The 15245-nt window shown below is 40.0% G+C and overlaps 1 protein-coding gene across 2 annotated transcripts in view; it reads right to left on the minus strand.

The window, feature by feature from the left end:
• The window catches only part of zranb3 (zinc finger, RAN-binding domain containing 3), a 118942-nt gene that overhangs the window by 40229 nt on the left and 63468 nt on the right, over positions 1-15245 (minus strand). For both annotated transcript variants that reach the window (XM_078552430.1, XM_078552431.1), the window contains 3 exons: positions 13423-13542; positions 3508-3627; positions 2070-2249 (listed from right to left, as the gene is read on the minus strand). In XM_078552430.1, the coding sequence (XP_078408556.1) occupies positions 2070-2249; positions 3508-3627; positions 13423-13542 (420 nt within the window). The remainder of the gene's footprint in view (positions 1-2069; positions 2250-3507; positions 3628-13422; positions 13543-15245) is intronic.

The raw sequence follows: 15245 nt of genomic DNA on the forward strand, positions 1-15245 counted from the left end.
GGATGTTTGAGAAGATAGCTGAGCAAATGAAATGGCTATAAGAAATCTGGACATTGCTTTTACAGTCTAGGTTGGGAGGTAGAGCTCATGGGATATATGCATCTTGGTCAGAAGGGGTATCAGTGGATTATGAGGCAGTAAAAAAGGCTATTTTAGCTGCATGAGAGTTGGTCCTGAGGCATACAGGCAGAAATTTTGGAATGTGAGGAAGTAGCCTGGTCAGACTTATATTGAGTTTGAGAGAGTAAAGCAGAGTAATTTTGACTGATGCATACAGGCATTAAAGGTAGAAACAACATATGCAGCTCTTAGAGAAATAATTATTTTGGAAGAATTTAAAGATTCAATTCCTTCGGTAGTTAGAACTCATGTGGAAGATCAGAGGGTTAAAACGGCAAGGCAAGTAGCAGAGATAGCTTATGATAATGAGCTAGTTCATAGATCTAAATTTATTTTTCGTCACTCTCTTAAATCCGAGAAGGATAGAAGGTGGGAAGGTGACAGACAGAAAGGCAGGTAGTCAAGGAAGAGGCAGTTGGAAATTCTCAGGACATTTCTCCTCAGACCAGAAAAGAAGGTGCTGAGGGTAGAAGTGACACTCGAAGACTTAAATGTTTTCACTGTAATAAGGTGGGCACACAAAGTCAATGTGTTGGACGTTACAAGGAAAATCTATTGCAGTAGTTGGAATGCAGATAAGTGTTGGAAATAAGAATACTGTGAGTTCTGAGATCCAGGAGCAAGAAAAATCAGTGGTTTGTGCACAGGTGGAGCAGGAAGAATCAGTGGTAGGTAAAGAAGTGGGAATGCATTCACTTTTTCCTTTGGGGAATACTGGGAAAGTTTTGGATGAATTAGCAGGCTGATTATCAACCTGTTTGAACCTTGTCACAAACATTCCTTTAGTGGCCAACAAGTCCTGGAGTGGGTGGGACTTGAACCCAGAATTTCTGGCTCAGATGCAGGAGTGCTAGCTAATAATGTTGTGATTTGAAATATTAAGATTAAGAGCACAAAAGACCGAGAAGATTTGATTGAGATTCTGAAAATTATGTAGAGTTTGGATGGGGTAAATAGAGGAGAATTTCTTCGAGTTCGAAAAGCATTTGGGATCCCTGGATTTATAAATAGAAGCGTAGAGTACAAAAGCATGAAAATTATGCTAAATCTTCATAAATCACTGTTTAAGCCACAGGTGCCCGATACTGGACACCATACCATACGAAGGATGTCAAGGCCTTCTAGAGAGTGCAGAAAAAATTTATTAGAATGGTATCAGGGATGAGGGACTTCAATTACATTGAAAAATTGGAAAAACAGAGACTGTTGTCCTTGGAGCAGGAAAGGTTGAAGGGAGATTTAATAGAAGTGTTCAAAATGATAAAGGGCTTTGGTAGAATAAGCATGGAAGAAACTGTTTCCACTGGGAAGAGGGTTGGGAGCCAGAGGATGCTGATTTAAGATAACTGGCAAAAGAACCAGTTCGGAGGTGAGAATTCTATTTACGGTGCGAGTTAAGATGATCTAGAACCTGTCAGCTATGATGATGGAAGCAGAATCAATGTAAACTTCCAAAGTGAATTCAGTACATAGTTGAAGAGGAAACATTTTCAGGGATATGGGAAAAGAGTAGGACAGTTGAACTAATTACGAAGGATATACAACAAAGCAATAGGCTAGTCTGCTCAACCAGTCCATGCAGTCATTTCTGCTCCACTCGAGCCTTCTCTCAGCTTTCATCATTTAAATCTACCATTGTAACCCTCTCTTCCCTTCTCCCTCACATGTTTGTCTAGCTTCACCTTAAATGTATCTATACTATTTGCTTCAACCACTCCCTATGGTATTGAGCTCCACATTCTCACCACTCTTTTGCTGAAGAAGCTATTTCAGAATTCCCTACTGGAGTTCTTGGTGACCATCTTATATTGATGGCCTCTGGTTATGCCTTTCCCCACAAGAAGAAACAATCTCTCTGTAATGGGATTGTTCAATGGGTTGAATGGCCTATTTCTGTGCTGTATGACTCTGTTATGTAAATATTCATATAATATTCAGTAAAACTGTACCTTACGCTTTAACATACTCCACATGAGCGAATCCAGCGTTCCTTTGGCGATGAGGTAATGAATGTGAACTGAGCTGCACTGTCCTATACGGTGAGCTCTATCTTCAGCCTGCAACAAGTGACCAGGATCCCAGTACAGCTCAGCAAAGACAACATGTGTAGCAGCTGTAAATGTTAAACCCTATGAGGGATTTGTAAAAGGAAACAGTCACTGTTTTTAGGTTTGCTCTGGTGTAAAAATCACACATCAATATAAAAATTCTGAATTCTAGTATCATAAATATTTAATACAATAAAATTAGGTGGAAGAACATACTAGCTGCTTACATACTTTAAGACCTGCTACTATTCCAATTTGGCATGCCCAGGCTTGAAAGGAATCATTGCAACTAGTTTATAATTTCAAGTCTTAATGCATCAGGTTGCACAAAACATGCAGGATCTTGGTTCTGCACCCAGTTGAATTCTGCAACTCAGAATGCAGGATTATTACAGTGAGAAAATAGCAAATAGCAATCAGGCACATTCCCAGAAGGGAAGGGTAGAAAGGAATCAAAGAGAAAAATCTTGTTTGCGCAACTCATGGCTAGGTCACAGCAACATTGTGATCAGGTCTGTTGACAGTAGCATACAAGTGAAAATATTGCAGTTAGATTTGGGTGACTGATAAACTTGATTGAAATACTCCACGGGGAAAACTTGGGGCTAAAAGGGTTTCTTCTGTTGTAAATAATGCCTACTTCCAAGCCTCTGATAATTCCTCTTTGAAGCCTCAATGATGAGTGTAGAAGCACAGGTTGACTCATTCATGATCTTTTTTTCCCATAATCTGGGAATCAGTCCGACCACTAGATACCAATTCTACAGATAACCCAGCTGAGATAGGGATTTGTGAGCAGGGAACACACATCCTACCATCCTGCAGGACAACGCATTCATATACTAATGTACTAATGAGGCTATCACTGCACCAACAAATTGCCCCAGTCATGTAGATGATTCTGTTGAGCAATAATTAGCTGTTTAAGCAATGCATTTTAGTTTAATAGTTTTATTACTTTGTTCAATACAACAGTAGATAGAAATAAAATGACAAAAAGAGGAAAAAAGTTACTGAAAAACACCAAAAGTGCTGAAAGAGAAACAAGTTAAATATCTAAAAAAAACATGCAAAAATGAAAAACACATGGAAAGAAATAATAGTGCAAAAAAAGGCAACATGGATGAAACTGAAAACATTGCTTCATCTATTCCAATCTTGTCACAAAACAAGAGAAACACAAAAGTAAACTGGAGAAAAAAAATATAGCCTTGAGCATCAAATAACACAAACTTTATAAATAATATCCAACAGCACTTAGCAAATATATTTTCTGCTTCATAAAATTCGATGTATCTCAAACAAACACCTATAGATCTTTTTGTGATAATTACAATACCTGTCCAGCAGCCTTGATGCTGAGGATTGCAACTTGAGTCTCTGGATCGTTTTGAAACTGATGGACAAGATGAATCCTTTCTGAAGATGGAACACTACCATCTATCCTTATGTACCGTGCCTAAACAATAATCCAAGCTGTTAAATGACATTGCATTTGAACATAACGAATACTGAGCAGCAACGTGACTGTCAACAGGATGCTAAAAGATTTGATTCCTGAAATATTAGTTGCCACATTAATTCGGATATCTATAATCATTTCATGTCAACCCAATATTTTAGAGTAGGGAACAGTTTGCATCATAGATTCAGAATGATACATCACAGATTACCAATTGGTCCAACTTGCCTGTACCAGCTCTTTGGTAGAGTAATCCAAATAATCCCAATCCCATGCTCTTCCCCATAATTCTAATTTTTCCCCTTCAATTATTTATCAAATTCTCTTTTGAAAGCTATCCACCAGCTTCCACCATCCTTTCAGGCACTGCTTTTCAGGTCATAACTTGCTGTGTAAAATTGTTTCCTCATGATGCTTCTAGTTCTTTCACTGGTCACCTTAAATCTGTGTCCTCTGATTTCTGACCCTTCTGCCACAGGAAACTGTTTCTATTTACAGTACAAAAAAACATTCATGATTTTAAACACCTCTCATCGTAATCTCCTCTGCTTTAAAGGAGAACAACGCCAATTACTCCAGTCATTCCACATAACTGAAGTTCCTCACCCCGGTACCATTTTCTGGTACCATTTTAGAAAATCTCTTCCCACACCCTGCCCAAGGGCTTAACACCATTCCTAAAGCATGGTGCCCGAACTGAATACAATACTCAAAAATGTTATAAAGGTTTAGCATAACTTCCTTGCTTCAGTGCTAACACCAAGGATGCCATCTGATTTTTTTTCAAAACATCAACCTTTACAATAAAAGCAAAATACTGCGGATGCTGGAAATCTGAAACAAAATCAAAAACAAAAATTGCTGGAAAAACTCAGCAGGTCTGACAGCATCTGTGGAGAGAAAGACAGAGTTAACGTTTCGAGTCCATATGACTTTTCATCAGAACTAAAGAGAAATAGAAATGTGGTGAAATATAAGCTGTTTCAACCTTTACAACTTGTCCTTCCACCTTCAAAAGTTTGTGTGTAATCGCCACCAGGTCTCTTTGTTCCTGCACTCCCTTTAAAATTGTGCTTTTTAGTTCAAACTCTCACACCTAATTTTTCCTACCATAATGCATCACTTCGTACTTCTCTGCATTAAATTTCATGGCCATGTATTTGCCCATTTTGCCAGTTTCTCTATGTCCTCCTGAAGTCTGTTACTATCTATCTCACTGTTTACCACATTTTCGAGTTTCATGGCATCTGCAAATTTTGAAATTATGCCTTGAATACCCAGATCTAGGTCATTAATGTATATCAAAAGGACTCATGGTCCTAATACTGGCCACTGGGGAACACCACAGTATACCTCCCACCAAATTGAAAAACAATCATTCACCACTGTTCTCTGTTTTCTGTCCCTTCACCAATTTCATATCCATGCTATCACTGACCCTTCAATCCCCAATGGGCTTTAATTTTGCTAACAAGTCTATTGTTTGGTGTTTCGTTAAAATGCCTTTGCAAAATCTACATTACACAAGGTCCTCCAAACTCCTCTCATCAACCTTCCGTTACTTCATTATAAAGTTAATCAAGCACATTTGCCTTTAACAAATCTGTGCTGACTTTCATTTATTAGTTCATACTTCCAAACGTAAATTGATTTTGACCCAGAATATTTCTATAAGCTTTTCCCTACCAGCAACTTACATTGAAACATACAAAATCGGAGCAGGAGTAGGCCATTTGGCCCTTCCAGCCTGCTCCGCCATTCGACATGGTCATGGCTGATCCTCTACCTCAACGCCTTACTCTCTCTCCCCATTTCTCTTTTAACCTCTAGAGCCTAGAAATCTATCTATTTCCTTAAATATATTCAGTGACTTAGACTCCACAGCCTTCTATGGCAGAGAACTCCATAGGTTCACCACCCTCTGAGCAAAGAAGTTTCTCCCCACCTCAGTTCCAATTAGTCCATCCTGTGTCCTGAGGCTGTGAACCTTTGTTCTAGACCCCCAGAGCCAGAGGAAACACATCCCCGCATCCAGTCAGTCCATCCCTATCAGAATTTTATACGTTTTTTACGTTTCAATGAGATTCCTCCAGCGAACACAGGCCCAGCTGGCCCAATCTCACCCCCTACACAACAATCCTGCCATCCCAGGAATCGGTCCAGCAAACCCTTGCCGCACCCTCCGCCATGGCAAGTGCATCCCTTCCCAGCTAAGGAGACCAAAAGTGCACACAGGTGCGGTCCCACCAAGGCCCCGCACAGCTGCAGCAAGACATCCCCGCTCCCATACCAAATACCTCCTGCAACGAATGCCAACAAACCATTCGCCTTCCCAACTGCCTGTTTCAACTGCACACTTGCCCCCAGCAACCAGTGCACAAGGACACCCAGGTCCCCCTGCACATCAATATTTCCCAATCTATCACCATCTAAATAATACCCTGCCATTCTACCCCTCCTACCGAAAAGGACAACTCCACACCCACCCACGCCACACTGAAACTGCCATGAATCTGCCCACTCACTCAACCCGTCCAAATCGCCTTGAAGCCCCCAAAACCCTCCCCACTGCTCACGTGCCCACCAAGCTTCGTAATATCAGCAAACTTGGAAATACTACATTTGGTTCCCTCATCCAAATTATTGAAACACATTGCGCATAGTTGGGGTCCAAGCACTGGCCCTTGTGGTACCTCACTAGCCGCCACCTGCCACTTTGAAAAGGACCCATCTATTCCCACTCTCCGTTTCCTGTCCGCCAATCAAGACTCAATCTACGCCAACATATCACCCCCAATCCCATGTGCCCCAACCTTACACATTAACCTCCTATGTGGGACCCTATCCTTCTGAAAATTCAAATATACCACATCCACTGGTTCTCCCCCTCATCCGTTCTGCTAGTCACGTTCTCAAAAAACTCCAGTAGGATTTTCAGAATGCTTTTGATAGGGTGCCATATGTTGCCGTGGATTGAGAATTGGTTGGCGGACAGGAAAAGGAGAGTGAGAACAGGTGGGTCCTTTTCAGGGTGGTGGCTAGTGGGGTACCGCAGGGATCATTGCTTGGGCCCCAACTATTCGCAATGTGTCTCAATAATCTGATACTCTCTAAAAAGTGTCCTGTCAACATATCCCTCATAATAGACCCCAGTACCTCCCCTACCACCAACCCAGGCTAACTGGTCTGCAATTTGCTGCCCTCTCTCTCCCTCCCTTTCCAAACAGTGGGGCCACACTCGCCATCCCCCAATCTGCCGGGGCTGCTCCAGAATCTACATAACCCTGGAAGATGACAAACGCATCCACCGTTTGCATGGCTACATCTTCTAGTGCCCCAGGATATAGACCATCTGGCCCCAGGGGCTTAGCAGTTCTGAGTCCCATCAATTCCTCCAGTACTATTGTTTGAGTAACACGAATTTCCTTCAATTCCTCCTTCTCACTAGACCCTTGGTTCCCTAGCACTTCTGGGAAGTTATTTGTGTCTTCCTCTGTGAAGACAGAACTAAAGTAGTTGTTTAATCACTCTGCCATTTCCTTGTTCTCTATTATAAATTCCCCTGTTTCAGGCTGTAAGGGACCTACACTTATCTTCACTAATCTTTTTCTTGTTACATACTTATAGAAGCTTTTACAGTCCACTTCTATGTTCCTTACAAGTTTACTCTCATTCCTTATTTTTCCCCTGTTAATCAATCTCTTGGTCCTCCTTTGCTGAATGCTAAACTGCTCCCAATCCTCAGCCTTGCCACTTTTCCTAGCAACTTTATATGACTTCTCTTTGGATCTAATACTATCCTTAATTTCTTTTGCCAGCCATGGTTGGGCCGCTTTTCTTGTTGTGTTTTTGTACCAGAAAGGAACGTATAACTATTGCAACGCATACATTCGTTCCCTTAATATTAACCATTGCCTATCCAGCATCATGTCTTTTAATGAAGTTCCCCAATATCTCTTAGCCAACTCACACCTCATACCTTCATAGCTTCCCTTGCTTAGATTCAGAACCCTAGTTTCAGATCGGAATACTTCACTTTCGATCGTAATGAAGAATTCTATCATGTTATGGTCACTGTTCCCCAAAGGGCCCTGCACAACAAGATTACCAATTAACCCCTTCTTAGTGCACAACACCAAATCCAAGACAGCCCACTTCCTAGACGGTTCCTCAACAACACAGGTCCAAAAAAACACACCTTGCACACATGACAGGAATTCATCCGCCACATTATCGTAGCCAACATGGCCAACTGGCCTGTAAATGCCAGGTTTCCCCCTGGTCTTTTTAAACAGGTGTAACATTTGCAATCCTTTGGTCCTCTGGCTCTACCCCACATACAAACAGGATTGAAAAATTATGGCTAGAGCCCTTGCAATTTTCATCGTTACATCCCTCAGCAACACAGGATGCATCCCATTCAGACTGGTTGACCTTTCTACTTTGTGTAATGCTAAACTTTTAAGCACCTCCTCTTTATCTATTTATAGATAAATATATTTAATAGATATCATTACTGCCTATCCAATATCATTATGCCTCCTCCTTTATTATGAAACTGGCAACATTCCAGTGAAGACAGATGCAAAATACTCATTTATTACCTCCACCTCCACAAGAACATCTCCTTTTTGTTTCCTAATCAGTCCCACCCTTCATTTTACTATTTTGTGTTTATAGAAAACTTCGGGGTTCCATTTTGTTAACCGCCAATCTATTTTCATGCTTTCTATATGCCCCGCATACTCTGCTTAAGATATCCTCTGTACTCTATATTTAGTTTAGATCTCTATTGTATTATGAACCACACAATTGGCATGAGCTTGTTTCAATTTGAACTCATATCTTTAGTTATCTGGGAACGGTGGCTTTGGATGCCCTTCATTTATCCATCATGGGAATGTCTAATTTGTAAATAAACCATTTCCTTTTTGAAGGCTTCCCATTGTTCACTTACCTGTTTGCCTTCCAACTTGTGATTCCTATGCACCAGGGCCAGCTTCTTTCTCCTAGTATTTCTTCAAAGATCATTTATTATCTTGTTTCAAAGTATACAAAGTTTCCAGTTTGAAGCTACTGAATAATAAAACTCCATCCATAACGAACTCGAGTCCAAGAGGGGCAACTCTCTCTGTTTACCTCAATTCTGCATGCTCCCATCATTCCTCCCTGCCCTCCAATGTTTCCCACCCATGCAGTCCTTCTCCAACCTGGCCTGTTCTCTCCTGATGTTTCACCTGCTATTGTTACCACTGGACTCTTACTTCGCTTTTTCTAGTGTTCGTACTTTATCAATTTCCGCTTCTTCGAATCAGTCAAAATTATACAAGGCACTAGTTAGACTACGCCTAGAACACTGTGAACAGTTTTGGTCCCCTTATCTAAGGAAACATACACTAGCATTGGAGGCAGTCCAGAGAAGGTCCGCTCGGTTGATCCCGGGAATGGAGGGATTTTCTTTTGAGGAGAGTGAGTAGGTTGGGCCTATACTCATTAGAGTTTAGAAGAATGAGAGGCGACCTTATTGAAATATATAATTCTTAGGGAGCTTAACAGGATAGATACTGAGAGGTTTTTCTGCCTTGTGGGAGAGTCTAGGACCAGGGGGCATAATCTCAGAATAAGGGGTCACCCATTTAAGACAGAGATGAGGAGGAATTTCTTCTCTCAGAGGGTAGTGAATCTGTGGAATTCTTAACCGCAGAGGTGCAGAGGCTGGGTTGTTAAGTATATTCAAGGCTGAGATAGACAGGTTTTTAATCAGTAAGAGAATCAAGGGTTATGGGTAAAAGGCAGGAAAATGGAAATGAGGGTTATCAGATCAGCCATGATCTCATTGAATGGCGGAGCAGGCTCGATCGGCTGAACGGCCTACTTCTGCTCCCACATCTTATGGTCTTATTATAGATGCTGCAACTCCAATTTTCACACGGACAAATTTGTTGGTTCTGTGCTCTGTCCAGATGATTATAAGGACCCTTTGTCAGAGCTATATTTCAAAAGTTGTAATCCTCTTTTACAGAGGGTCCAGCTCTCACACCCATACAGCACACAATGCTCTATACCAGGAATTTTGCAAGTTGCTTTTCCAAGTGCAGGCCGATGTTGGATGCAGTCTGCAAAGAGTAACCACAATTCCTTGTCATTTTGCTTTATAACATACTTTACAATTATGTTGCACAACACTAGAATCTGAAGTCCCTTTGCCTGTCGTGTAACTGAACTGTTCCTCACCTATTTCTGGTATGAAGTATGAGAGCCTTTGATAATTTCAAGGAGCATTTTTGAGCTATGGCTTATCAGGCTAATCGTTATGTGCCTGAACGAGCTGTCTCTTGGGCATCATGAATTTTTGGCAACATCACCAGCCAATCCTTTGGCCAATTTACACTTCTCCACAGCCAGTCAATGATTTCTTTCATGACTTTGAATGCCGTTGCTCCTCCAGCCTTCATAAAGTCAGCAAGTACGACATCTAGGCCTGTTGCTTTGCTGTTCTCCAGCTTCTTAATTACATGTTCAACTTCACTAATCAGCAATTCTGGTTCCATCTTTTGCCAAGGTACAGGCTGTCTATTTGTTGCATTTGGATCTGGTTCATAGAGCTGGGTGAATATTTCTGCCATCTTTCCTTTAAGTGCTCAACCTCATTGATCATATTCCCATCTGCCCCTTCAACACCAATGCCAGCTACTACATTTCATTTCTTTGGCAGAGCTGTGACAACCTTATATACTTTTTGGGCTGCCCTCTACGGCCTGCATCTTCTGCTGCCTGTGCCTTTTCTTTCAGCCAGGTCCTTTTGGCTGCTCTGCAAGCAATTTTAAGACTAGCGACTCTCATTTTCCACACAGGGCACCAGAAATTATAGAACCACATTCTTTGTTCTTAGTGCTCCTTGTGCCAGCTTTTGGCTGATTATTTACACTAATATTACTGAGCTGCTTGTACTTCTGGCAAAAATCCTATTAGAAGGTTTGATATAAGATATTGGAAAGATAGAATTAAAGCAGACACCTCTGCAATGGCCAAAACTTCTCATTCAACTATCCTACAGATAAAGTCCATTCAAATCAATAAATTCCTCGTATTGATCACCACACAACTTATTGCAACAAATTGCTAATAAAAACAGGATTAAATATAGAAAGTGATTATAACAGACTAAACTCAAAACAAGCAATTGATTGGAAATGTGGATTGAGACAAATGCAGTCATTACAATTTCAACGATCAGTCATTGTGGGCACCTCAAAGTGCATCTCAAACATCATTGAGCACATCAAATTGTCAAAAAATGAATTTTCAAAAGCATAATTTTCTCAAAACACTTAAATTATTAAATTTTCATTTCTCCTGTCTCACTTTCAGTCACTCTGCAACACATTTCCCAATCCACTGCAGGAAGAATCTCCGATGAGCTGAATGAGTCGCAGATTCAACTGTTCTAGAGCTCTTCAGAAACGTTGATGGAAGAGACATGAAAGAGGGAAGTTCTCTCAACTTTAAAAATTCCACTGAGTCTTAGAACATACCAATGATGAACAAGCTGTAGATTTCTTGGCTGCTGGCGCACAAGCGGGATCATCAGGCAAGTAGGAAAAATTGGGCGTGGATATGAATGAGGAGAGAGAAACTAGAGAAGGATCTAAACAATTCTCAACCTCAAGTTTGAACACTTAATTCTAAAAATAGATTCTGTAAATAGATTGCCCTGCTAGCGCAGGGAGTTTAGAAAAATGAGAGATGATCTTATTGAAACATATAAGATTCTGTGAAAGCTTGACAGAGTAGATGTTAAGAGAATGTTTCCCCTTGTTAGGGAATCTGGAACTAGGGGACACATTTTCAGAATAAGGAATCTACCTTTTAAGATGTAGATGAGGAGGAATTTTTTCCTTCAAAGGGTTGTTAACCGTTGGAACTCTACACCAGATGGCAAGAAGCTGGGTAATTGAATATATTCAAGGTTGAGTTAGACAGATTTTTGATTGACAAGGGAGTCAGGGGTTATGGGGGGCAGACAGTAAAGTGGAGTCAAGGCCACAATCAAATCAGCCATGATCTTACTGAATGGCAGAGCAGGCTCGAGGGGCCAAATGGCCTACTCCTGCTCCTATTTCTTATGCTTTTATATTCAGTGTTCATGCAAGCAGAATATGGCTCACCATAGCTCTTGTTTGTTATACATTTGGGATATCATTGTTCCTTCCTCAGAATGTTTCTGGTGTTCCTTGTCTCAGAAAATCATGCAGCCATAAGTCCACTTGTAAAATGAATGATAAATACACAGGGCACTGAATTTTATGCAGATAAGACAAAATACTTCAGCTCATGTAAGTTGGTGTCACTCCAGGAAAACCACCAAGTAAACCCAGCTCTCTTATGTAACCCTACAAATAGCTATTGTAACTAATCTCATTCATTGTCTTTCATGAAGCAGAGGTAAATTCTTCACTCTGATGGATAGCACATGTAACAAGGATGATGCTTTACGTGTTGACTGAATTTAGAAAGAAAGCTGGCGACTGATTGGGTGCCTGAGGTGTAGGAGCATTTACAACTGCCCTCTGATACCTCAGCAGTTTATAACCAGATGTAATTCTGATGAAAGGTCATCGACCTGAAACGTTAACTCTGTGTCTCTCCACAGGTGCTGCCTGACCTGCTGAGTATTTCCAGCATTCTCTGTTTTTATCTCAGATTTCCAACATCTGCAGTATTTTGCTTTTGTATAACTGCCTGGATTTTCACAGGGGCAAGTCAAGTTAGCAATGAAGTGTTACTAGATGGCAGATGGAATACAATTTGATGAAGTGTGAAGTTAGCCACTTTGATATGAAAAATAGAACCGCAGAATATTTTTTGAATGGTGAGAGACTGGGAAATGTTTGCATGCAAACGACCTGGATATCCATGCACACAAATCACAAAGTTAACATGCAGAGGCAGCAAGGAATTAGGAAGGCAAATGGTATGTTAAACTCCAACCCCTTTGCAATAAAGGTTAAGTCTTACTACAATTATACAGATATTGGTGAGGCCACATCTCAAGTACTATGTCAAATTTGGTCTCCTCACACGAGGAAGGATATACTTACTCTAGAGGGAGAACAATGGTTTACTAAGCTAGTTTTTGGGATGAGGGAAGAAATTGAGTAGACTAGGCCTATAAACTTCCTGGAGTTTAGAAGAATAAGGTGATCTAATTGAAACATAAAACTAAGAGGTTTGACAGGATGGATGCTGAGACAACATTTCCCTTGGCTAGGGAATCTAGAACAGTATCAGTATAAAGGGCCAGATATTTAGGACTGAGATGAAGAGAAATTTCTGCACTCAAAGTGCTGTGAATCTTTGGAATTCTCTACCCCAAAGAGCTGTGGATGCTCAGTTGTTGTTGACAGAGGTCAACAGATTTTTAGGTACTAAGGGAATTAAGGGATATGGGAAGAGTCCAGGAAGGTGGAGATGAGGTAGAAGATCAGCCATGATCTTAGCAGAGCAGGCTCAAAGGGCTAAATGGCCTATTCCTGCTCCCACTCCAAATTTGAACTGCACCCTAGACTATTCATGAACAACAATGTGTGAGATTTGTAGGTAATTAAGCACTTTGGGACATTCCAAGGTTATGAAAAATACTATATACATTTCAAGTTCTTTCATTCATTTCACCATAAAAGGTTATTAAACTGGATCATGGAGTAAAATGACATCGTTTTGATTAGTAACTGCTTCAACAGTGAATGTAACTTTGGTAAAAAGGTGACAATGGTTCAAAATGTACATTACCTTACTTTCTAACGCAGCCTCTGTGCAAGCTTGCAACATGGTTAAATGATGAGCAAAAACCAAGAACTTCACTTTTGCATCACGTAGCATCATTTTCAGGTAGTCCTTTACTGCTCCTGCCTAAAACAAAATCAACTATGTAAGCTTGCTGCTCAATTGTGTCATATAGACTGATACATGAATAATTAAGTGTTTAGTACTAGGACATACTAACCATACATAAATCTTTGCTGGATCTATATTAGGGCTGGCAACTGTTCACACAATTTGAAGTCAGTTAATGAAACAAACCATTTAGATCAAAGTTTCACACACAAATAGCTGATTCACACTCAGAATTGGGTGGAGATGAATTATATTTAATATTCCACAGCATAAATAAAGAAGAAGCTCAATGGTGCTGCATGTGTGAACCAAATATTTGGTTTGAATCCCTTCTGATTTCATTCAAGATAATGTTCCAAATATTTATGGTAATCCCTAAATAAATGCCTATGACACAGATGCAAGTACCATTTTCATACAACTATAAAAGCTTACATATCACAAAGTAGAACTTAACTCATATCACAAAAATCAGCACAATAAAAGATCCATTTTGAAATGCTTAAAGTATGCATTAAACATTAAAAGCAATAAACAAAGAATAATACATCTGGACATTTATTCAATAATGAATGTACTAATTACGAAGTTTAGAATCTTAATTGAAATGCTTCTGAAATTGCAACAATTTTAAAAGTACTCCATTTTTAAATTGGCAATACTAGTTTGTGATAAAGAACTAAACATTTTGCATTTCTCCCAAAATGATTTTGCGAAATCAATAGGGGTGGTTGGGAGAATTTCTTTTTTTTTTATATAGCAAGTTGTTAAGGTCTGGAATTCACCGTTTGAAAGGATGATAGATAGCATTTAATTGTAGATTTGATAGTAATGTTCAAAAAGGAATTGGATAAATACTTGAAAAAGAAAAATTTACATTGCTATGGGGAAAGAGCAGGCGAGTGGAAGGAATTGGATAAGTCTTTAAAAGAGTCGGCACAGGCACAATGGGCCAAATGTTCCTCTACTGAGTTGTGCGATTCTATGAGGTCTCACTCTAGGACTTGAGCATATAATCTAGGCTGACACTAAGGAAGTGCTAGGTTGCGAGGGACTTTTTTTTAGGTTACATTAATTTGTGCCCCCACCTGCCTGTTCAGATGGACGTAAAGGATCCCAAGGCACTATTTGAAGCATCCTGCTAGTTATCCACAACTAGCACCACCAAAACAGATTATGTGCTCATTTATCTCACTGCTGTTTGTGGGAGCTTGCCATGTGCAAGTTGACAACGTTGGTTACAAAAAAATGACTTCAAAATTTAATTTGCCTACATTTGCTTTAGGACATACTGAGAATGTGAAAGGTGGTATAGAAATGAGAGTTCTTTTTCAACTAAGTGGTAAGAGTTTAAATCTCAGTCTATACTGCCTTTCACAATCATGTTTCCCCTAGAGGGAGATCTGGCAGGTTTAGCTGATTGAAATAGAAAATAAAATTGGTCGAGGCTTTTTTTCTGCACTGCAAAATTACACATTCTAGCATAGTGACAAGTGGCACTAACAGTATCCATGGCAATTAATTTGAATGAACTGTCTTGCCCTCCTGATAGAAGAGCTTATGTAGGAAATGGGCCATGAATATTTTTAAAAACAGTGCAACAATACATTAGGACAATAAAAAAAAATCACTTATTGGATAGTTGAGTAATTTGTGAACATAGCACAATGGACTAAAAGACCATGTTGTAAACAAGCTCAAATGGAAAAAAAGGCTCA

This window comes from Cetorhinus maximus, chromosome 11, assembly GCF_964194155.1.
Source record: "Cetorhinus maximus chromosome 11, sCetMax3.hap1.1, whole genome shotgun sequence".
Lineage (NCBI taxonomy): Eukaryota > Metazoa > Chordata > Chondrichthyes > Lamniformes > Cetorhinidae > Cetorhinus > Cetorhinus maximus.